Source organism: Varanus komodoensis, unplaced genomic scaffold, assembly GCF_004798865.1.
Source record: "Varanus komodoensis strain SLA01 unplaced genomic scaffold, ASM479886v1 scaffold26, whole genome shotgun sequence".
In the NCBI taxonomy this organism is placed as follows: domain Eukaryota; kingdom Metazoa; phylum Chordata; class Lepidosauria; order Squamata; family Varanidae; genus Varanus; species Varanus komodoensis.
In genome coordinates this window covers 11,842,036-11,864,580 of record NW_025335684.1, presented here as the reverse complement: position 1 = coordinate 11,864,580, position 22,545 = coordinate 11,842,036, and the positions used below count along the sequence as shown (strand labels likewise).

General features: G+C 54.0%; 1 protein-coding gene across 3 annotated transcripts in view; it reads left to right on the top strand.

Annotated features, from left to right (window-relative positions):
* Nucleotides 1-22,545, top strand: part of TELO2 (telomere maintenance 2) — a 35,430-nt gene that overhangs the window by 5,861 nt on the left and 7,024 nt on the right. For all 3 annotated transcript variants that reach the window (XR_006415018.1, XR_006415017.1, XM_044433128.1), the window contains exons 5-20: nucleotides 1,395-1,542; nucleotides 2,757-2,859; nucleotides 4,252-4,320; nucleotides 5,975-6,116; nucleotides 7,718-7,854; nucleotides 8,587-8,675; nucleotides 11,813-11,917; nucleotides 12,054-12,142; nucleotides 13,238-13,329; nucleotides 14,498-14,614; nucleotides 14,866-14,937; nucleotides 16,971-17,141; nucleotides 18,204-18,295; nucleotides 19,941-20,040; nucleotides 20,495-20,559; nucleotides 21,107-21,222. Coding sequence is in view for 1 of the 3 variants with exons in the window: in XM_044433128.1 (XP_044289063.1) it covers nucleotides 1,395-1,542; nucleotides 2,757-2,859; nucleotides 4,252-4,320; nucleotides 5,975-6,116; nucleotides 7,718-7,854; nucleotides 8,587-8,675; nucleotides 11,813-11,917; nucleotides 12,054-12,142; nucleotides 13,238-13,329; nucleotides 14,498-14,614; nucleotides 14,866-14,937; nucleotides 16,971-17,141; nucleotides 18,204-18,295; nucleotides 19,941-20,040; nucleotides 20,495-20,559; nucleotides 21,107-21,222 (1,707 nt within the window). In the remaining 2 variants the exon portion in view is untranslated. The remainder of the gene's footprint in view (nucleotides 1-1,394; nucleotides 1,543-2,756; nucleotides 2,860-4,251; nucleotides 4,321-5,974; nucleotides 6,117-7,717; nucleotides 7,855-8,586; nucleotides 8,676-11,812; nucleotides 11,918-12,053; nucleotides 12,143-13,237; nucleotides 13,330-14,497; nucleotides 14,615-14,865; nucleotides 14,938-16,970; nucleotides 17,142-18,203; nucleotides 18,296-19,940; nucleotides 20,041-20,494; nucleotides 20,560-21,106; nucleotides 21,223-22,545) is intronic.

Below are 22,545 nucleotides of genomic sequence, written 5' to 3'. Positions count from 1 at the left end.
GCTTGTCCTCTGAGACAGCCTCATGGGAGGTCATCCAGGTCCGGCGACAGTAGCCAGGCCTTTTCCATCCGGGCAGGGACACAGCTGGCAAATCAGCCGAAGCTGGGAAAAGGCACTTTGTGCCAACCATAAAGGTCCCCGTAACGCTAGACCCATAAGCACACCCCACACCGTGTGCCTGATGCGCTTGGCAGAGCAGCTGTCTGACCCGCACCGCTCGCCTGTGTGGACGAACTGCCCACTCGCAGCCCCCACAGTGTTTGAACAGAGGTGCTGTTCGGAAAACTGACTCCAGTCCGTTGTGCCCCCAAGACTCCCACTGCCTCTCCTGAGTTTGGTGGGAAAGCAAAGCTGGGTGTCACCCCCAAATTGGTGACCTCAAGCAAAATTTCCCAGTGACTTTAAATGTTAAATAGGATCGGGAGAAGGACCAAGCCGTTCGGGATTCCAAAACAACTGCCGATAGGTTTAGCAGTGCTTCTGCACCGCCCCCTGGAATTGGCCACCAGGTGCTGCCTCCAAGCTCATCCAGAGCCACACCGTGTAGGGAGGTCAGGAGAACCAGTGAAGCTGCACTGGCTCCCCCTCTCTTTCGACAGCATTCATTCTGTAGGAGGCCCAAGTCTCTGCAGCTTCTCCCAAAGTCAGGTCTGAAAATGGAACTGCAAATTTAAATGAGTTCAAGGCCTGCGAGCAGTCAAGTTTACACACACCAAAAATGACACATGTTGTTTTGTGTTTTCTCTTAACATTGTTAAGTCTGTGCATATCATTTAAAGCCGTCCAGGAGTGAGGTACTATTGGAAAGTTTAGGTGGAAAGCATGCGGTGAGACATGTTTTCAGCCTCACTGCTATATTCTTCACCCAAACTGGTGGTCCGTCAGGGCTGTCTAAACCTTCCATCCTTGCCAGCCAGCCTAGCCAGTGGGCGCTGTTGTCCGAGGCACTGAGGGCACCAGGTAAGGAAATCCTTGGAAATTTGCATAGAAATGACCCCCCCCCCCAAGCTGGTGTGGTTGCCTGGAAAATGTCTAGTGAGTAAACGGGAGCTTCTGTTTGGTAAGAGGATTTTCTTCTGTATTTTATTTCTCTCTCTCAATTTAGAATAAGAAGGGCATATCTCCCCTTTTCTTTCTTAGTTGCTGCAAGGCAGACCTCTAAGGAAGATCGCTAAGGAAGGAATGCTTGCTGTCCATAGTTTTTCCTGGCAGACAGCAATAATACGCTGGGTGCCTTGGGCATGCATTCGAACAGAAGTCGAAAAGGCCACCTCCTAGAAGCCGAGGAAGAGTCCCCTCTTTCTGTCCTCCCCGTTATCTCAGTTCTTGGCTCAAAACTGAAGCAATAGTTATATTTTTTGTGCTCCACTCACACCGTTCTTCCGTTGATGCAGAGGAAATCCTGGGTGCGTTGGTGCCCCACCTCATGGAACGCACCCGGGTGGACTGCATCTGGCAGAGGGTGTCCTGGAGGCTGGTCCGGAGTGTGCCAGATCGCTGGCTGGAAGCTGTGGTCTGCGGCCTTGTTCAGGCAGCACCTGGGTAAGAGGCCGTGTGGCTGCGCAGCATTGATGGGATGGCCGGCCAGGTGCGTCGCCGCAGGGATTGAGGGTAGCCGTCGCCGTGGCACACCTGTGTCATGCTAGTTGAGTGTGGTGTCAGCCTCTCAGCACTTTCACATAGCCACAATTCCCAGCCCCACTTGAGGAAAAACATAACTGCAGAAGCTTCAAATGGGTGGGTGTGTGGGTTTAATGGTGCCTGGAAATCCACACGTCATTCCAAAAACCTTCGTGGTGCAATTCCTCTTCCTGTTTCAGGTATGCTAAGGGCAGGTTTGCTTTTCACAGAGACAGACATGCCGTCCTGCGTGGGCAGCTCCCTGTGGAAAAAGCAGTGCATGTCAGCACATCCTGGGGAAGACATACATGCGGTGCTTCTCACGTAAACATGCATCCAGCCACCGATGTACGTAGGTGGCTTCGGGGACCAGACCAGTTAAATGCGAGAGAAGCTTCCCAATGGTGGTCTGCCAGGAAGACGAAGTCGTACCTCCAGGATCAGAGCGACCATGTCTCTGACTGCCAGTCCTTGGGAAGCAGCAGTATGGAAGGACACATCTGCCTTTCCCACTGATTGGGGCGATGATGCCATTGCTGCCGTTTATTTCAATTGTGCCCTATAGTTGGTGCTCTCTGGGTGGTAAACAACAGTGTGCACACCATAAAACTTCAGGAAAAAAATAAAGCCGCATTTTGACAACTTAACCCGCTAAGAGGGAGTCCGTACAGCTCAGCTTTCTGAAACAGCCAACAATGCCCCCCGCCTGCTGTTGAATGTCTTGGCAGAGAGGGCAGTCTTAGCCAGGCGCCAAAAGGAGAGTAAAGTTGGCGCCTGGTGGGGTATTCATTCCAGAATGTGGGGGCTACCACAGAGAAGGTCCTTCTCCTTGTGGCCACCAGCTGAGCCTTCTTTAGAGGTGGTGGTCGGGGAAGGCCCCTGACAGTTGTGTTGGGGCAAGTGCTGGGAGGGGGATTCTGTCAAGTATTTGTGGCCCCAAGCCATGTAGGGTGGAAAGCGGCCCCTCGATGTGTTTTTTCCCCATCCTAATGGGACTCTGTTCCTTGTTTGCTAAGAACTTTCTGACTTCTGTTTCTGAATCAGCTAGTTGCAGAATCGGCTTGTGAATTAAAATGGCATGAATTTGGGAGGAAGGACTTGTGTGCTGACATGGTCTTATCTGTCTGCATCACCAGGGCGCCTGTGTTGTCCCGCCTGCTGGGGAATCTTGTGGTGAAAAGCAAGAAGGCCCAGTTTGTCATGACCCAGAAAATGCTGCTGCTTCAGTACAGCTACCCGGTGAGGGTCCTGTGTGTCTCTGAAGGGGAGCCAAGCGCCTTGCTTGGGAGCGTTTGCCGGCCCTGACGTGGACTCGGTGGAAAGACCCAGCCCAGCCTTCCCCGCCCTTGGGACCTCCAGGTGTTTGGACTTCTATTCCTATCAACCCCATCAGCATGGCCAGTGGTCAGCAATACTGGGAGTTGTGGTCTGAAACATATGGAGGGCACCAGGCTGGGGAAGACCTGCCCTAGCACGTTCATGTGGCGCATCCAAGCAGAGATACTGAAAGCGTCGCCCGTGTAAAGAGCTCCGCCTTTGGCGAGACAGCCCTTGCGCAGTTCCGAGGTGCTCTTCTGCTCAGGCGCTCGGCAGGCCTGGGCTGCCTCTGCCTCCGAGCTGAAGCTTTGTCGGACCCCTTCAGATGTTGCTCTTGGTTCAGCCTTTGCTATGCCTGGGGTCATGTTTGGGCCCCTCCAGTTCACCAGATGGCCCTGCTCCATGCCACCAACTGTTCACGGTCTGGTGGCTTCCTGGGCTATTTTCCCCACTGTCTTGCAAAGCTGAAATTCCTTTCCTTGAGGTTATTGATTTATTTCTGTACCACCCAAGAGCTGAAGCTGTCTGGGCAATCACTACAATTTCTCAAAATTCAAAAGTGAGACACTGTTAAAATATAAATAAAACACAGTAGGAAAGTCTGATATACACATTGAAAACAGTTAAAAATTCCAGTATACAAAAATGCTTAATTCCTAGCAGTAAGAGGCTTCATGCGGAGAATGTCTGGCATTTTAGCTCTGCTGCCCCTGCCTTCAGCCCCTGCAGTGCTCCTGTGGGGAGCATCTCTGAAACCGGCTTTTGCCCTTGGGGTGAAAGAGGTTTGGCATTCTGTGTTAGAGGCCTTGGGACCACTGTCAGCCTCGGGGGAGGGACCGGCCAGGCTGCTGCTGGCAGGGGATGAAATAGTCCAAGGAGGTGCTGGGTTGGAGAAGACTGACCTGGGAAAAGAAAATTAATTCCGCTAAGCTGCTTTGTGATGGTGAAGCCTGCTCTGGGTCTCTTCTCCTTCCCTGCTGCCCTGTCATGTTTTTTAAAATAGCACCATGCCTGTCACAGCAATGCACCAAGCACAGTGACCAATGCCATTGTCACAGGAGAGGAATCCACTGTCCCTGTTCTTCTCTGTTTTCTCCTTCCCTCTTGTGGAGCACAGCGTCAGATGCGCTGTGCAGTTCCTAGCATGTAAGAAGTCCCGGCGCCGATGGCGGCCCTCCATTCACTCCCTCCATTCACTCCCTCCCTCCCTCCCTCCATTCACTCCCGTGCTTTTCGAAGCCCTCTGTTCCTGGGAGGGTCTGTGCTTGATGTCCAGCCTTTGCCCAACGTGTGAGACCCGTGGTTTCGTTACAGACGGCGGTGCTGCTGACCCTCCTTGGCTACCTGGCCCTGGACAGCCTGCGGCGTCCCTTGCTGATCAGAGTAAGTGGGCTGCCTGTTAATCCTCTCCCTCTGCTGTGTGCTGGAGGCAGACACGCCATGGTTTTGTGCCGTGTAATACGTGTGTCAGAACTAACTCAGGGTGGAAGAGACGCTCGTTCAGAATGACTGATGTTGCCAAGAGGTGGTTGCTTGACTCTCCTGCGATTTCTGTTCTGAGTTTCGGCCCTCTTCAGCGTGAACACAGAGAGACAGAGATGATCTCAGCTTGTCTCCTTTGGTGGAGGAGAGTATCTTTGCACGGGATGCTTCTCCCATTTGCTTTAGAAAAATTGCTGTCCGTGTGATCCAACAGGGCAAGATAAATCAGTGGTGCTGGCTGCTGCACCCGCCCTAGCGCCAGCTCCTGGACTAGCCTTCACTGCAGAAATCCAGGCTTTTGCTTAGTAGCGCCGGTGCCACTGCGGCCGAGTGGTCCCTTGTCCACGCGGGGCTGTGGCTGGTGAGTCGCTTGAAGCAGGCAGACGGCACACCAGAAGGAAAAGCGATCACTTCTTTCAGGCTCAGGAACCCCTCACCCACAGGGATCAGTGTGGGCTTATTGGCCCTCATCCAGCCTGGAGCTGAGTCTGGGTGACGACCTGGGCCTTGCACAGCTTCACCTGCCTTGGATGGCCCTCAGCTCAAAATCCCACAGGGGCCATTCCAGGCAGTTTCCTACAGCTGTTCCATAGCATTGGGGTGGGACCCTGCAGAGCCCCAGAGCTCAATTGCCAGGGGGCCAAGGAATTCGGCTGCACACTGACTCACCATGTGAAAGCTTGGATGCAGCTAACGAGTCATGGCTTGTGGTACCATCAGCTGGCACCATTCCTCCTTCCCGAGCATGCGCATGGCCTCTGTGTGTGCTGTTACCTGAGGCTTGGCTACTGGGGCGACTTGGCTCGCGTGCCTACAGGGCTGTGCGTGCCCACGGCGGCACGCCTTGCCATAATTTCGCCACCGCTGGTCCAGACGATCTCGATTCCCTTTTCTCCTCACGGGTGTCCTGTGAAGCAGGCTAAGGTGAAGGTTGCTGGGCAGCCTCCTGGCTGAGCAGGAGCTTGTGCTTGGGTCCCCCCAGTCCCCGTTGGGCACTTCAGCCATTACTTCACACCGGCCGCTTTTGAAACGGTGAACTGATGGCTCAGAGGGAAGGGTCAGGGCACATTCCAGACCCTGGATGGCAACTTGAGGCTTATGCCCACAGCAGCCTCTCCCTGGCTTTTCCTGGAGGCGCAGGACAGGAGGTCTTGGCGCAGGGCAGGCCAGTGTCCCGACTAAGATGGCCTGCGAGGGAGACTTTCCTCCCTGAATCGTACTGCCGGATAAGAAAGCTGGTGGCGAGATATCTAAGCCAGGCTTTTAAGAGGCACAGGGATGGCTGCAGCTGAGGGATCCCTCACGCAAGGTGGAAATCCCGCCCTTCCGGCCTTCCTTCTAGCCTGGTCTTGTCGGGCCTCCCCAGAAGAGTCAGCCTGCAGGGGGGAGGGAGGCGGCAGGGATTTAAATAGCCCTGTCTGTTGGAGGGCTGTGGGGTTCTCGCATGTCGGTCCAGCATTCTTGTTGCAGGCAACAGGCTGGGAGGGGGCTGGTTCGCCCCAGGGGGTGTGCGCTACGTAACGTGCTGAACCTGAGGCGGCGGTTTCTGGTGCAGGTACTGAAAGAGCTGCTTGAGGCCTGGGGGAGCAGCAGTGCCGTGAAGCACTCTCCAGCGGAGCAGCAGCTGTACATCAGCAAGGCCATCTTGATCTGCCTCTCTCACCTGAATGAAGAAGAGATCATGGGCAGCAGGCAAGGTGAGGAAGGAAGGAAGGAGCAGGCGAGACGGAGAGACGGTTCCGTGGGCTGGCTGCTGGTTCTCTGGCTCTAGCTCACAGCGTGCTCTCTTGAAGCAGCTCTTCCCATTGTGGCCATCAGCCCCACCCCCCGGGGTGTGAGCCGCTGCTGCCACCAGGAGCTGGGATGCCAAGCTCTGAAAGCTCCCACGGAAGCGGCAGGTGCATACAAGTGGATTTAAGTGGTGCTGAGCATCGTCCAGCGGGGCGGGTGAGAAATCCTGTGTGTAGGAGGCAGCGTTTCCTTGTGGAGAAAGTCCTGGGCTTCCTCGGAGAAATCTGGACAGCTTCTTGCAGGAAAGTCAGAAAGTGGCTGGGACAGCACCTCTACTGGGCTGCTCCTGTGACATAAACTGCTCGCCAAGGTGTGGCTGGGCCGGTTGTGCAGCTGAGAAGCGGCTGAACGGGAGCTCGCATGGCCAGAGGCGCTGTATTGGCGCACTGGTTCTGGCAGCCACTGCTTCCTGTACGTTGGGAATGAGCAACTCGGGGCCCTCCAGATGTTGTGCAGCAGCAGCTCCTTTCATCCTTTGCTTTAGGCTATGCAGAAACATGTTTCATGTTTATTGCCAAGTTAGCCACCCACTGGAGGTGTAATTCTGCCAATGCTTCACTTACCCATGTTTTGGCAATGCCCAGTGGTTCCTGTTTTTTGGGCGGAGGTTATAGCATAACTTTAATATTTAGTGGTGCATACATCCCTTTAGCTGGTTTAAAAAATTAATCAGTCTTTTTCTTCCTATATGGAACTTTTCAGAAAACAGCATAAATGGATTTTCCATGCCCTTTTGACAGCTAAAAGATTGATATTGCAGGACTGGAAAGATAACACAGTGGATTGAAGATCTAATAACACTTTCGGTATCTGAATAGGAGGCCACAGCTTACCTATCCCATTATAGGTTTTGTTGTACAGGAACATGGTGGGCTTTTAATTCTGATGCACAGGCAGAAGCCTCTGGCTGTGTTCCAGTCCCATGAAATTTATTTTCACACCAAATAATGTGTCTTCTGGCCAGTCTTTCTCCATGGACCACTGTGCACCTCAAGGTCCAGCCAGGCCCTTCTCTGCAGTTGAAGGATTCCGTTCAAAACTGCACCCCGCAGTGGTTGTGTGGATGTAGAGCTAATTCAGGTGTGTTTGTGCCTCTTGTATCTGGAACAGCACAGCAATTCCCAGGTGCACTTCACTGTAATCTCCCTTTGCCGACCTGGAGTTGGTCCATGTGCACAGGACGGCGACTCCCGTTTCAGCCCAGCCAGGGTTCCAGACTGGGGAAAGCTGTTGTAACCTTACATACTAATCTTCCACCTTGGATACTAGACTTAACTACCTTGATTTGGATGAATCCTGAGAGAGAAAGTTGCAATCTCCTGTTTGTGTCAGGAAGCCATGGCTTGACTGTTACACAGTACGGTTTTTTGTAGAATGGTACACAGCTGCTTGTAAGGTTTCTCTTAGCTTCCGCAGAGGCCTTGGCTGTCCAGCTTGTTGAAGGCGGAAGTGAGTTGCTGTTTTCTCGCAGAAGGGGTGCTCACTTGCTTTCTGCTTGGCCTTCTAGAGCTGCTGTCAAGTATGATGGAGGGGATGAAGTGCCACCTGGACAGCAACTCGCCGCGGATCCGTCACATGGGGATGGTTGTCGCAGAGTGTCTCAGTGCCAGGATAACCCCTGAGGAGCCTGCCTTGAAATTTCAGGTAAACTAGCAGAGCGATGTTCGGTAGCGCTTCATTGTGAAAGAAATATCCCCCTTGGCGATGCTGATGAAGATGCCTTTGCTGCTGCATCCCAGCTTGTGTCCTTTAGGATTGGGAAGGGGCAGAAGAGAAGAACGAAAATAACACTGTCTGTTTGAATGTAATTACGATCCTCGTTTTCCTGCTCTGTGAACGAGAGTACATGAGTCATGAATCTCAAGCCTTTTGAAGTTGTCAAATTGGAATTTGAAAGAAAGTATTTCCTTTCCTTTTGCAAGGGTGAGGGAGGGCAGTGGAAGTTCTTGCTACAACTTTTAAACAAATCACAATTCTACATTACTTAGAGAGCTCAGGGAACCTGGTTTGTTGGAACAGGCCAGGATCAAAACATGATTTTGGAGCCTGCTTTGTTTTGTAACCACAGTTTAAACAAATCCTAGTTCTCCAAGTTTGGATTTAACAGGAAACTGTGGTTTGTTTAAAAAGAGCAAAAGCTTCAGAGTTCTTTGTAGGATCACTAGAGGAGAGGAATAGCGGGGTGGAGACCTGTGGCACATGTACATGGAACAGAAGATCATTATTTTTGAATTGAGCCAACAGATGGTCAAGTCTGTTGAATTAATCCTCAGCTTCCTCAAGAAATAAGATGGCTGCCACTTCACTTTATCCACGAGACAGTCCATTTGCTTGTCTTCTTAGCAAACCTTAATTTCTATTTATTTTAAATGTTAGTACAAAGAAGATGATGAGATCAGAGAGCTGAAGTCCTGCATGAGTCAAAGAGCAGAAGAGTCCTCTGGCAGAGATTCCCCGAGCACTGGGTAAGTTGAGGCCTCATCTTCTTGCAACTGGGCCTCAGGTTTGTTCATGTGTTCTGACATTCTCTCCCTATTGGAGATGCTGCTCCAGTTCACATGCAGTGCCAAATCATGAAGGAACAGCAGTGAGCTTTGGGCTTGGCTTCTTCCCTCTTTCCCCTCTGGCAGGAGGAGTTTGGAAGCATCCACTATCTGGTTTCAACTAACTGGAAATCCTCATTATGTCTGAACTGGGAATACTGATTGGTTTAAACTCTAGTTTGTTGAAACAAACCAGGTTCATAAACTAATGCTTGATTGTCCTTTATTTCAGTAAACTAGAATTTAAGCTTAACCACAGTTTGTCCTTTTCAGACATAGTGGTAAACCATGCCCCCAAGGAAGAGAGAGGAGGAGACACCAGGCTATCCCCCAAGCCTGCAGTTGCATGCTCAGGTAGTGCTTCAGGGGAATCGCTAAACACGCACCCTTGTTAGCACTGGGAAGGTGCCGAGAACTACAAGGAGCGAGAGCCCTCAGCCTCCCCAGGCCGCTTTTGAGGCCTCAGAATGACACCTGCGAGGAAGCTGTAGAACCTGCTTGAATGCAAGAATGGATTTGCACTAGGAACTTTCCCTCCCTCCCTCCCTCCCTCCCTCCCTCCCTTCCTTCCTTCCTTCCTTAAATTTCTAGCTCACCCCATTAGCCACACAGCTCCTTTGGTGGGTTACAAGAATAAAAACCATATGCGAATAATATAAAACAGTATAAAAACACCACAGTCAATAAAAATGTTAACAACAATAAATATACACCCACCAGAACTCCTAATTTCATAAAAGACAGATACCCTTCTATTAAAATGCCATTAGACACTATTCAACATTTAATATACCAGCAGAATAAAAAGGTCTTTGCCTGGCACTGGAAAGAAAAGAATATAAAGATGGCACCAGGCGCACCTCTCTGGGGAGCTCATTCCAAAGTCAGGGTGCCACTCCTGGAAAGGCCCTTCTTGTTGCCACCCTCCTTATTTCCTGAGGAGGGGGCTCTCTGAGAAGGGCCTCAGATGCAGATTCGAGGGGTGGGTAGGTTCATATGGAAAGAGGTGCTGCTTTAGATACCCTGGCCCCAAGCCAGCTAGGGCTTTAAACACTAACATTATTCCTTGAGTTGGGTTCAACTGGTAGCCAATGCAGTTGGTAGAAGACTGGCTTTCTGTGATCATATCTGCCAGTCCTCGTTAGCACTTGAGCTGCCCTATTCTGGACCAATTGAAGTTTCTGGGCCATCTTCAAAGGAAGCCCTATTGCAGTAGTCCAGGTGAGAGCTTACCAGTATATGGTTCTGTCTGTCCAGATACGGCCTCAGCTTTAGTTGATTGAAGGCGCTGCTGGAATCCACCTAGAATTCCAGGGATAATTCAGGGTCCAGGAGCATCCCCAAGCTGTGAACTCTGTCCTGGACAGAGTGCGACCCCATCCTGGACAGGCAAGCTGATCCCCATCTGGATTACTTTTCATTTGATTAGCATTCATCCAATCCATTACTTGAGGCATGATCTCAGTTCAGAACATCCACTGCTCCACCTGCGTTCAATGGAAAAGAAAAGTAGGGATTAGTGTATTCAGCATACCGATGACAACCCAACCTCACCCAACGTTTTCATGTACATGGGGGATACAGTAGAGGCCTCTGAAACCCGTGGCGTTCATGCCATGGTACAGAGCAGTAATCCCCCAGCTCCACCTTCTGGACATGGCCAGTAAAGAAGGAATGGAACCACTGCATTGCAGTCGCTTTCCTGGCATAGGTCATCCCACAGGGCAGGTGAGGCAGTTTCCGTTCCACATCCAGGTCTGAATCCCGATTGAAATGGACCAAGATGGGCTGTTCCATCCAAGAGAGCCTGGCATTGGCCAGCCGGTGCTTGCTTGCCCACTTTGCCCAGGACGGGATATTAGTGACTGGTCAACAGTTGTTCACATTGCTCAGGTCCAAGCGGCTTCTTCAGGAGTGGTCCAATTACACTTTCTCCTAACAAGGCTGAGACCACTCCCTCCTAATGAGGCAGTCACAGCCCCCGGGAGCCGGGGATGCGCCCCATCCTTACCTTGAAAGACCACCCATGATGGACAGGGGTTGGGCCAAACCAGTCCAAGTACTCTGTCCTCATCCTTAGGCCTCAACAACCAAAACTCTGCCTAGAAACTTGGACCAGATGGTGCACTGGGCACCTCAGCCAAAGGTCTTCAACCGTGGAGTCCAACTCCTGACAGGTCTGAGCAATTTTACCCGCAAAGTGCTGTGCAAACCCTTCCCAGTGGGCCACTGGGGGTTCCAGTATTTCTTTCCCTCGGCCGGTTTGTAAAAGCCCCTGAACCACTTGGAATGTCTCTGCTGGACGGCACTGAGCGGACGAAATGGACGCGGAACAGGGAGCTTGCTTTGCTGCCTTTGCTGCTCTATAGCAAGCTCTAAGCCCTGCTCAGTTAGATTTATCACGGGTTTTTCGCCATCTGTGCTCAAGCTGTCTTCCCACCCATTTCGTCAAGCTCAGCCCCAGTGTGTCCACGGGGCCAAACGAGCTCATGCAGGGGAAGGGGGCACTTGGGTGCCACCGTGCCAACTGCCCGGACCATCTCCAGCACAATTATAGCCACAAAGAATTTGCGGAGGCCGTGAGCATCCAGTTGCATCAAGTTGCAGACCTTGGGTAGGAAGGAAGTGCTCAGAAAAACGGGTCTGCATGAGAAAACTGCCATTTGGGCTGAAGGCAGAAGGGCCTGCAGAGTCTGCGTGTGAAACAGAGGGCCAGTAAAAGCACCGTAAAAGCATTTAAATTCACTTCAACCCCAACTTTTATGTTTTTTCCCCTTTAGACCATGTGTGAGTCTAAATAGGCCCAACGTCTGAGGAAGGAGACCTTTCTCCAGAAGACCTTATGCCACAGCAAATATGTTGGTCTTGGAAATGGTTCTGGCAGTGATAAAGCCCGCTTCCCCCTTGCGAATTTAGTACGCGGAGAGGCTGTTCCGGCAATCTCAGGGAAGCAGAGGCCCGCCTGCTACCTGCCGCCTGTTCCATTCTGGTTGCTTGTGCCCAGGTGGGTTTGAGGTGACACGAGCTGCTAAACTGACCGGTGTCTCTTCCTGCTGCAGGAGCGGCAGGCCGTCTGCAGCACCAGACGTCCCGAGCCTCGGTGTGGAATCGGTCTCAGGTGCTTCTGAAGAAGTGAGTCAGGGAACGGATTCTGAACTTGACAGGTAAGTGCTGAAGGTCACGTTGACAAGTAAGAAGCAAAGTGCCTGTGGACCCGCTTGGTGTGTCTGAATCGAAGCACGGACTGCGAATGCGCTTGAGCCCTGCTGGGGATTTCGCCCTTGTCTCTGCCTTTTGCAGCGACGACGACCTCGTTCCGTACGACATGTCGCAGGATAAAGAACTGAAGAAGACCAAGGCTCCCAGCTACATCCGAGACTGCCTAGAAAGTAAGTAAGACACAGGCAGTGCAGGGAATCTGCGTTGTGTTCTTCTCAGGTTGTCTTGCCACGTTGATACCCCGGCTTTTGCTTTCAGAAGCTCAGGGTGGCCTGCTAGGTTCTGCCCCCGCCTTTTGCCCTCTCAGCAATCCCGTGGGGGGTGGGGTTAAGCAGAGAGGCAGCGAATGACCCACTGTCATCTTCCAAGGGAGGCGGTGGAGGCCCCGTCAGTGAGGGTGTTCACGGAAAGATTGGGCAACCACATGTTGGGGATCACATGAGTGGAGCCCGCTGGAGCCGGGGGTCAGACTAGATGGCCCGGGAGGCCCCTTCTGACTCGCTCTCTTTCTCCTTTTCTGCCTTGGGAGCACAGCGGCCAAGTGGAGGTATGAAATCAGGTCTCTCCAAGCTTAGTTGGACCCTGAGCCACCTTGCAGGGTGGCTGCCGCCCGTCGCAGCCCTGCTGGAGAGAGCCACGTCCCCGGTGCCTTGCGTGCCCGCCGCCCCCACCCGATGCCCTCCAAGGCTGTGAGGCTGCAGCGCGTGCTGTTCACAGCCGTTGGCCGCGGCGGCCACGTGGCGCAGGCGCAGTCCGACCCCTCTGCAGCGTGCCGGATCGGGACTGCTGCCCTGCGCAGGCAGCCTGCCGGGCTGCTTTGCCCTCTGTCGTCCCCCAAGCCCCCCTGAAGCATCTGCAGACTCAGATCTTGTGCCTGGGCACTATCAGCACACAGACGCCGGAAATGCACGTGGGGTCCCACAGAGGCGGCACCTCCTCCTCCTCGTCAGCTCCTTCGGCTGCAGAGCTGCCCCACGGCCTGTGCTGGGAGACCCTGCCACCCCACCCCCACATGCTCGAGCTGCCTGTTTGAGGGACTTCAGGTCTTAAATTTGCATCCTCCCTGCCAATTTCTTGTACGTGTTTTGGATTGTAAGCCTGGATCTTCGTCAGGCTGCCCTGGGGGCTCTGCTGGCCAACAAGCAAGGCAAAACAGCTTCAGATAGAGGAATAATGCGGATTTTGATTGCAGGACAGTGTGTCGCCATCCAGCTCAGTTTACATGGGACTCAATTCAAACTTGCTCTTTTTAAAATTTCCCTCAGTCTTGACTGGGCCAGAAGATGCAGACAAATATGAAGCCACCATGGGCGTCCTGGAGGTTCTCATTCGAAGGAATCCGGCGCCTGCACGGGAGGTAAATGCAGTCCAGGCCTGTTGCTTACTGCTCAGCCTCAGTCCTGATTCTGCTTGAGAAATAGCCAGATGTGGTTATACGTGGTGGTGCAGGGCCTTGCCTTGGGCAACTGTGTTCACAAGCCTGTCCTGTGTTTTGGGCCAGCCACTGGTACTGAATGACCTGGTTTGTGTGACCAGGACAAGAAGCCATGATTGTTCAAAGAGGCAGCGTGTGCATTGGTCTGTTCCCCCACCTGCCTCTCTCTGGTCACTGTCGGGATGGGGCCCACCAGTCCCAGAAAAGAGACTGTGGCGATTGTGTGAGTCAGTGAAGTCCGTGACTCAGACATGGAGAGGGCTCAGGATCCACCCGCCCTGACACGCCAAGGCCAGGGGACCCAGTGAGAAGCTGAGAGAACCAGGCAGTCTTGGGTACCGTACAAAAGCTGAGTGAGCAAGCCGAGGAGGAAGCGGGCAGGCCTGGCACCAGTGATCCCAGGGTTTGGTGGCTGGTAGAGAGGACAGATGGTTTAAGAATGCCAGATGCCCCAGCCATGGCCCTCAACGAGAGGATCCGCCTTCCGTGTGGGAGGAAGGAGAGGGAAATCTGTTTAGAATCAATCTATCATACAGCCACATTTCCTTCATGGCCAGTATTCTGAATTTGCTTGTTTCTTTTGGTACTGACCTCTGCAATGCCCGCCTTTTGTACGCTAAAGCCAACCCAGCTGATCAGCTTTAACACAGTCCAGCCTTTTGGGTAGAAAGCTGCTGTCTGGCTCTCTTTGGAAGGAGCAGGAGGGGAAAGGCTGCAGCTGCCAGTTCCTCCGAATCCAGGTCGCATGGCTTGCTTGAGGGAGAAAGAAGCTTCAGAGAACCCACGTCCTGTTGCCGGGTGGCTGGAAAGCTGCTTCATCCATCCCCAGACAGGCCATGTGGCAGCCTCTTCCCGACCCAGGCAGGCTGTGCCCACACGGGATCGGGTCACGGTGCCCTGCATGCGTCTCGCCGGCCGGCTTGAGCATGTGAACCAGCCCCGCCGCAGTGGCAGTTGGCCTGGCGGGAGGAGCAGAGTGTTGTCCCGCAGTTGCAGGAGCAAATTTGCCCTTCCGTGGCTGCAGCTTTCAAATGCTGCCCAGGTGGGACGGTGCGGAGATTGGGTGCTCCACTTTGGTCTGTCTGCACAGGTGAGCGTGGAACTGGCGAAAGTGCTGCTGCACCTGGAAGAGAAGAGCTACATCGATGGCTTTGTGGGGCTTCGGCAAAGGGCCTTGGTGGCCATCACGGTCACAGACCCCGTTCCGGTGAGTCCTGGGACTGCCTTCGGGCACGAACGACGGGGGCAAAGGGGCCCTGTGGCGCTTCCTGCCCCCTCGGAGAGGCTTCTGACAGTGTCGGGGAGCCTGCGGTGGAGGGAAGGGAAAGGGGCCTTCCAGGAAGAGGCGGGGGAGCCCTGCAGTGCCGGAGCAGCTGCTTTGGGCGACAGGCTCACTGACGGGGCCGGACTGTTCAGCACGGGGACCTGGCAAGCCCCTCGATGCTTCTTGTCGCTTAGGTGGCCCAGCATCTCACCTCCGAGGTCTACTCCCTGAATTACAGCCTCCGCCAGCGCATGGACATCCTGGATGTAAGTGGCAGCTGCTTGTCCCTTCCCCTTCTGCCTTGGGGAGCCCCTGTTGCGCAGGGCAAGGAGACTGAGCCCCTGGGGGGCCACTCTGGGGGCAGACCCCAGCCCGCCTGGGACGGGACACCTCTCGGAGCCTGAGGCGAGCCTTGCTGGCTTCACTTGGGCCCGTTGTCCCCTTTGCATCACGGGTGAAATAACAGTGGACTGCCTGGGCGTGAGCCTTTTGACAAGAGAAGGTGTGTTAAATCCCCAAAGATACTCTGCAGCTTGGCTGGTGGGGGTCATTCTGTGAGCCGCTCTGAAAAATGCATGTTTTGAAAAGTGGCATATAAATAAATGATAAATTGGCGTTCTGGGCACTCTAATATTAACAACAACTTACATGATATTTGATAATGGGGCATAAACATGCAGAATTCGCTTTTGGCTTCCCAGATAGCATGCTTTACCCATAATGCACCGGAGAGAAAACGGCGGAAGGGCTCTCTCCCGCAGCCCTCGGCCGTTGCTGGGAGCCCCTGGGGGCCCGGTTGCTCTGCCTCTGCGGTCCCAGGCGGAGCTCTGGCCTCGGCAGTGGAGCTCCCCGCGTGGACCTGCGCTGCCGTCCCTGGCAGCTCCTCTTCGGAGGCAGGGGAGGAGAGGCCGGAGTACCCTGCACTGTGGCCCCCGCAGCCCTGTCCCTCCCCCAGCACAGCTCCTCTGAATGGGCCCAGAAGCCCTTGCAGGGCAATGAGCTGAAAGGCGGACAGGAGGGGTGCTCCTCCCACCCCGCTAGCAGCAGCCCGCCGGGGCCCCAGAGGCCTCTGCCTCGCACGCTGCAGCCCGCCAGGCCTGACCCTCTCGCACTGCGCATCCTTCCCCAGAGAGCAGAAGGCATGTGCACAAACAGGGCACTTCTCTTTCCAGCCATGGATACCCAGAGGCTGTTTCTCTGTATCCTTCCTGGTTTGCCATCTGTAGTTCGCGTGCCTCTTCAGCGCTGCTCTTCGCTGCCTTAGAAGGAACACTTGGGTGCTGGCAACGGCCGTGGTGTCGTTTGCCTCCTGGGGTGTCGGGGGGAACCCGGTAGTATTGAGGCTCAGAGAAGCTTTCCTTGGCAGGGGTCCAGTGCCACTTCCACCCCCCTTCCCAGTCCGAGCCACAAGCATCCAGTGCAAAGAGGAGATCGGCGTGGCATGCTGACTCGGAAATGCGCTTCACTGTGTGCCCCCCGTCAGCCTTCCCCCTGGTGCCTTCCAGAAGTTTCGGACTTCAGGGCCCAGCATTCTGGGCCTCTGGCTTTGGCCGTTGGAGTCTAAAACACCTGGAATGCATCGGGCTGGAGAAGGTCGGTATGTGTGACTGCCGTCCTTCTTTCCCTGTGCCATGAATACCGGAATGCGGATCTGATTGCAGTGAGTAAAACTGCCTACATCCCCAGGAGTCGAGCCAAGCAGAACGAGTGGCATCGCCTGCGGATCTGCGCAGGCTCGAACGCTACCGGGAGCTGCCTCAGCTTCCCTGGCATTTCACTTATTTATTTGTTTAAAACTTTTTTAGACTGTCCCTTACCGTGGTGTCGGGACAGTTTAACAATAAGACAAAATAGAATAAAACACAGCAGCCCAGTCAAGATCTTAACCAAATGACAATAAAACCCATATTAAAACAATCGAGTCTTAAAACATTGGGAAAATAAAAAGGTTTTGGCCTGGTGCTGAAAAGAATAAAGTGACGGCGCCAGGCGAACCTCTCTGGGGAGCGAATTCCACAATTGGGGCGCCACCACAGAGAAGGCCCTTCTCCGGGTAGCCACCCTCCTGATCTCCTTCATGGGGGGCTCCTGGAGGAGGGCCTCTGCCCCAGATCTTAAGGGGAGGGCAGGCACATGTGGAAGGAGACACTCCTCCTGCTCCCTTTTGCCCCAGCCTCCACGTCTGTGTGCAGGAAAACAGCATTTCTAGCTTGCGAGGAATCTCTCCGCCTAGGGCGGAAGGTGGTCCGTTGTGCCTTTGGGCTGTCGGCACCCACCAGCCCCGTCTGCATCCGTCCAGGTGCTGGCCATGGCAGCGCAAGAACTCTCCCAGCCTGGGCCTGCCAAGTCCAGCCCGCCACCAGCTCCCACGCCCTCCAGCATCCAAGTCCTGCCTGGCCGTGCTGCTGCTCCAGATTGGCGGAAGGTTGTAAACGAAAGGATCAGAAGCAAGACCCGGCGATTTGCCAAGGTGAGAGGCCAGGAAGCCCAGGAGCCCCTGATGCCTGGAGCCAGGGTCTGCTGCAGCCAGAGGACGCATTCCAGGGCACTCAGGGGCTCCTGCCCCTCCCCCATGTATCCAGGGAGGCCACCCCCCCCCCCGGTAATGTTTCCTTGGGAAGCTGCTCGGCGGGGGATTCAGGAAGCTTGAAAGCAGGTGCCTCTTTGCACAGCGCCTCGCGCGACCGTGGATGTCATGCCACAGGGGGCAGTGCTGGCCCCCACCCGGGTGTCTTTCACAGGAGACGGGTCAAATTTGCTGCTGGCCTTGTTGGCTGTGTGCTGCCTCTGTTACCAGCAGCTGTGGGGCAGCTTGGATAGGCGCCGCTCTTGCGGGATCCTGGGGGCAGCTGGGTGGCAGCTGTGTGGGTGGCGTGCTGGGCCGGAGGAGCCATTGGTCCGGCCCACCAAGAACTGGCTCCTGGTTCTTGGAAGGGGCTCTGACGTCAGGGTCACCTATCCTAGGTTACTGGTTAATGTTGGTTTTAACTAATGGTAATGTTTCTAATTAATACCGGCAGTGAAAGGGGGAAAGGGGACTGAATCAGGACCATGGTCCCAGGAGGGGCGAGTTCACTCCTTGCCCTCTTGCCAAAATGGCCTCCTCTTAGCTCCGTGCCCCGTGGGGGGGAATGTGCAGGTGTCATACGGACGAACACGTTTCCTCCGTGGGGAAGTCATCCGTCTCGCGGTGGACAGTCCTGGCGAAAGGTGCAGCACGAACGGCAGCTGCTGCGCCCCCGCTCCGTAGCCCATTCCTTTTTCTCCATCCTGCCCTCCTGAGCTGTGCTCGTTCTTGGGTTTTCAGCGTCATCCCGAGTTACCTTAATCTGTAATGTGTCAAGAGCAGGTGCCTCTTTGCCACAGGCAAGATGGGACCCCCCCCCCCCAGAGAGTCAGCTCAGGCAGGCCCTGCTCTGGGGGCGGGGGATGAGGCGGGGCACCTGTGGCGCCTCCCCCAGGTGCCGGCCAGGTGCGCCTTCCCACTGCTGCCTGTTTCCCGTTGCCTGACGGGTCTCTCCATTTGGAGCAGGGCTGGTCTCAAGCAGAGCTGCCGCACGCCCCCAACCGGTTTGGCCCGGTGGCCGGTCATTTCTTCTTCCCGCTTCTTCAGAAGTTCGACAGGTGAGCCCTCTTGCCCCTTTGGGGCCCTGTGGTGGGGGGGGGGATCTCTCGAGGAGCTGGCCATGGTGGGCTTTGTCATGGGCACAGAGGTGTCAGCTGGAGGCAGCGTCAGATGGGTTCAGCCATACCTGGAGATCTTTTCGAGAAGCCTCAGCCGCAAATCGTTTATGATGCAAGAGGCTGGCTGTGAGCTGGAGATGGCGGCATCCGGTATCCAGGGCTCACTGCGGCTGGGAGCTTAGCTAGATGCCGAAAGAGCAGAAGCACAGCAGGGCGAGATGCTTTGCCTTGGCCACGGGGCGGGCGGGAAAGGGCTGCCAGGGGAGCACCGTGGGAAAGAAAGGGAATTGTCCTTGGAGAGCCATGCCCAGAAAAGCCACTAGGGGTCTCCTGGTCGCCATCGCCCTTGGCAGCAGCGCGTCCTGCCCGAAAGCAAGGCTTGGGGGCCACGCATTCCGGCAGCCGCTGGCCTCCTGGGACGGAGCGCCAGTTGCCTCGCTCTGGGGAGCCGGGCAATGCATACTTCCCCTTTTTGTTCCTGGGGCGTGTGCGTGTGTTTCGTCTTGATGAAATGATTTATACCATGCTCAGTGGAGGATTGGCATTTCAATTGATGCGATAAACCCTGGAACCTTCATTTAGTTCCAACCATCAGGTGGATGTGCGTTTCTCTCTTTCCTGTGAACAGATATATTCTTAACTGTGTGCATGACCCATCCCCAGTCAAGATGTTTGTTCCTGACGCAGACAGTCAGTCTCTCCCCAGGGATGGAGCAGGGAGGAGAACGTGGCATTTTCCACAGTGTGAAAATCACGGGGAGCACGTCTGTCATATAATTAAGGCCACGGAATTGATTTTGAATGTGCAGGATGGGCTTCTTGTATAATTGCAGGCATGCCAGGATTACGGTTTACCCGTATCCTATTTCAATTTATATCCTGCCTTTTTCCTACAAAGGGCTCAAGGCAGGTTACATCATTCTCCTCCTCCATCATATCCCCACAACAACCACCCTGTGAGGTAGGCTGGGCTGAGAGTCTGTGGCTGGCCCAAAGTCACCCAGTTGGCTCCATGGCCGAGCGGGGACTCAAACCCGGATCGCCTGAGTCCCAGTCCCAGCTCTTCACCACGACGCCACCCTGGCAGCTGTGGCCGACTGCACCGAGGAGCGTCCGTTCCTGGCAGCCAGACACGGGCTGATGCGGAGGCAGCCAGCCAGATAGCAGGGTGGGCGGGCAGAGAGCATGGGCAGCTGCATTGAAATGCAGGTTTCCAGCTGGTGCCATGCTTTAAAAGAAGAAGAGGAAGAAGGAAGGAGAGCGCTGCTTAGTCAGAGGGTTCTCTGTGCATTTTTGGAACTGTTTTGGAACTGAAAATACAGCTGAACTGTCAGTCTGTGACCGCTGCGCAGGGCAGTGCTCCGGAGCCCCTCGGTGCAGGTCCCCTGCTGCTGCTGCTGCTGGGATTGCTGCCCTGCCGCTCTCCTCCTGTTTCCTCAAAGAAGACGCTGTTGCTTCTGGATCGGGCCCTCTTCCAGTGTGCCAGGGCCCAGCCTGGCAGGGGGAGCATGAAGGCCCTGCACGGTGGGCCCTGCAGTGAAGAAGGTTCTCCGTCCGTCAGAACCCCTCCTGCTCTGTCTTCCAGGCCTCTGGCCACCTTTGACCTGCTGGGAGATGACCACCTGGTCCTGGGCCGGCTGACACACACCCTGGCCGTTCTGATGTACTTCGCTGTCCACACGCTGGTGAGGATGATGGGAGGAACTTCCACGCCCCAAGTGCTTTGCCAACCCTATTTCAGTGTGCTGCCCTTCAGTTTAGCCTAAAACTTCCAGGGCCGCTTACCCTCTGTGTTCCTTAAATCACTTTATGCCACGTTACGTCCAGTGGCTATTCTACTTGCAGAATGCAGATTTTCAGCTTCCAGAATTTGACAGCCCCAGCTGTTAGGAAGTATTGTCTCCTGTTGTAGTTGAGCCAGTGTTCCTGTTCGCAGCTGCTTAATGCCTGAAAGCAGAGTAGATTCTACCACTAGGAAGAGTGGGAGCGGCTGCCTGTAGGACTATTAAAAGTCACCAAAGTGTCAATTGATTAGCATATGACACTTTTACCTAGACCATTTAGAATTTCCACCTTCGTCTTTCTCTGCTGAAGCCTCTGCATTCGATGCATTTCCTTTGGAACCTTGTTTGTCTTCAGGTAGCGGCTAGAATGGGAAAGGCACTGCTCGAGTTTGTTTGGACTTTGCGCTTCCACACAGACACGTGAGTTTCCCTGATCCCTGGGGTGGGCTTTGGAAAGAGACTAGAGACCCACAATTCAGGAGGCAGTTCAGTTTGCCCTCCTTAGGCCTTCCGTTAATTCAGGGCATAGTCCAGCATATTGAAGGCTGCTTCCTGTCAGGGCGGAGAAAGGGACGAGCCGATTTAGGGAGCTCAGATTAAGGGAGTTCCTCACATCCCAGTGCTCTGTGTTCTCCCTGACTTCATCGATGGCTCAAGCAGAATATAGGTCATTTTGGGGATTTCTAAGCTCTGCAGCTTCTAATCTGACACTCAAGATGCCCCTCACATCACATATGAAAATAACTTGACCCCCCCCCCCTCCTTTTTGGTCTTTCCTGCTCCATGGAGCAGCTGGAAGATGCGGAGTGGGAGAGAGCTCTCTTGAACTAGCTTCTAGTGGAAATCAAGGAATGAGTAGTGCAGAATGAAATTAGCAAAGCAGAGGGTGAAGGCCACGGGCAATGCGCTGGGTGGGTTGCGGGTTCCTTCCTGCTGATTTTGACTTGGGCGTTCCTTCTCTGTGCAGATACGTGCGGCAGGGCCTTCTGTCTTGTATCTCTTCCATACTCCTCAGTGTTCCTGCTGAGCGCCTTCTGGAGGATGCGACGGACGAGCTTCTAGAGACCCAGTCCTGGCTGGCAGGTGGGAAGGGCAGTGTGGAAACTTGGGGGCCACTGGGAATGGGGGTTGTTGTGAATGACTGTGTGATCAGGCTGTGCCGTCTGTCAGGTGCGCCTAATTCTTGAGACTGGTTCTACGTAAGCAGCATTAGTAACTCTCTGTCCTACAGGAAGCTGCTTTGTAAGAACATCCCTGAGCAGCTTTGTGAGAAACAGTAAATCAGAAAGAGAAATAGCAACTCTGCATCCTCTTTTTACACTCTAGGTGCAACTTGTTTCATCAATTTATTTTTAAAGTTCTATATGCCACTTTATTTTCAAAGAGAAACCAAAGAGGCTAACCATTGAAAATGATCCAAACAGTAATACATGCAATAAACAAATATTTATTTATTTATTAAAACATTACTATGCCGCCCCTTGCCGAAGCCTAAATACCTAAACAAAAATAAGCAGAGAGGCAGTAAAAATAGCAGTCAGCAAAAAATGAATGAGTGAGAGCAAGACAGAAAAAAAAACACCTCTTGGGCCAAGAAAGAGACCAGCCAGGTCAGAAGCCTGGTAAAGCAGAAAAGGCTTTGTCTTCTGGCAGAAGGCCAATAGGGAGAGGGCTAAGTGGACCTCCCTGGACAGGCGTTCCAAAGGCTTCAGTGCAGCTGCTGGGAATGCTCTCCCAGTTCTTGCCCCTGTTCTGCTCGTAGTAATGCACAGGCCGTTTCTATGCACTTGTATGGAGCAAGTCATCCTGTCCGAGGGTGGAAGTCTTTTGAAGAGGCGGTCCTGGTGCTGCTGTGTGCTAATGCTCTGCTTGGAAGCCACCAGGCAGAATGCTTTTCCGCCTGAGATTAGGCGTACAGCGTGTTATTTTATTTCCGGCGTTGGCAAAGACTTCTCTTTTCAGGCAAGCATTTCCTGACTATAGAGGACGTTTCAGTCACCCTTTTATCAATGTTTCTGCTTGAATTGTGATTTTTAAAGTTTCAATTAGTTACGCGCTGCTTCCATAGCTCTCCCTGTGGAGCAGTTCATACGTTCCAGGCTGAGTGATGGATTAGGTGACCTGGCTGAAAGCAAGAGGGGTGTGCAGGGGCAAGGGCTGCAGGTTGCCCCCAGCGCTGACCTGGTGCTTGTTGGCGTTGGGCGCCTCCTCGCAGAAGGCTTTTGACAGCTCCGCAGTGAGGTGGTGGTCAGTGTGGGAGGAACCATTTGGCCCGCATTCTCAGCGTGCTGCTTTGGGTCCATGATGCCGTAGCGAATTCGGCTGAGCCACTTTCTGAAGCCTGCCAGGGTTGAGGAAGAAACAGCCCATCTTGAGAGACAGGGAGAAGGCGCAGAGCACGTCTGT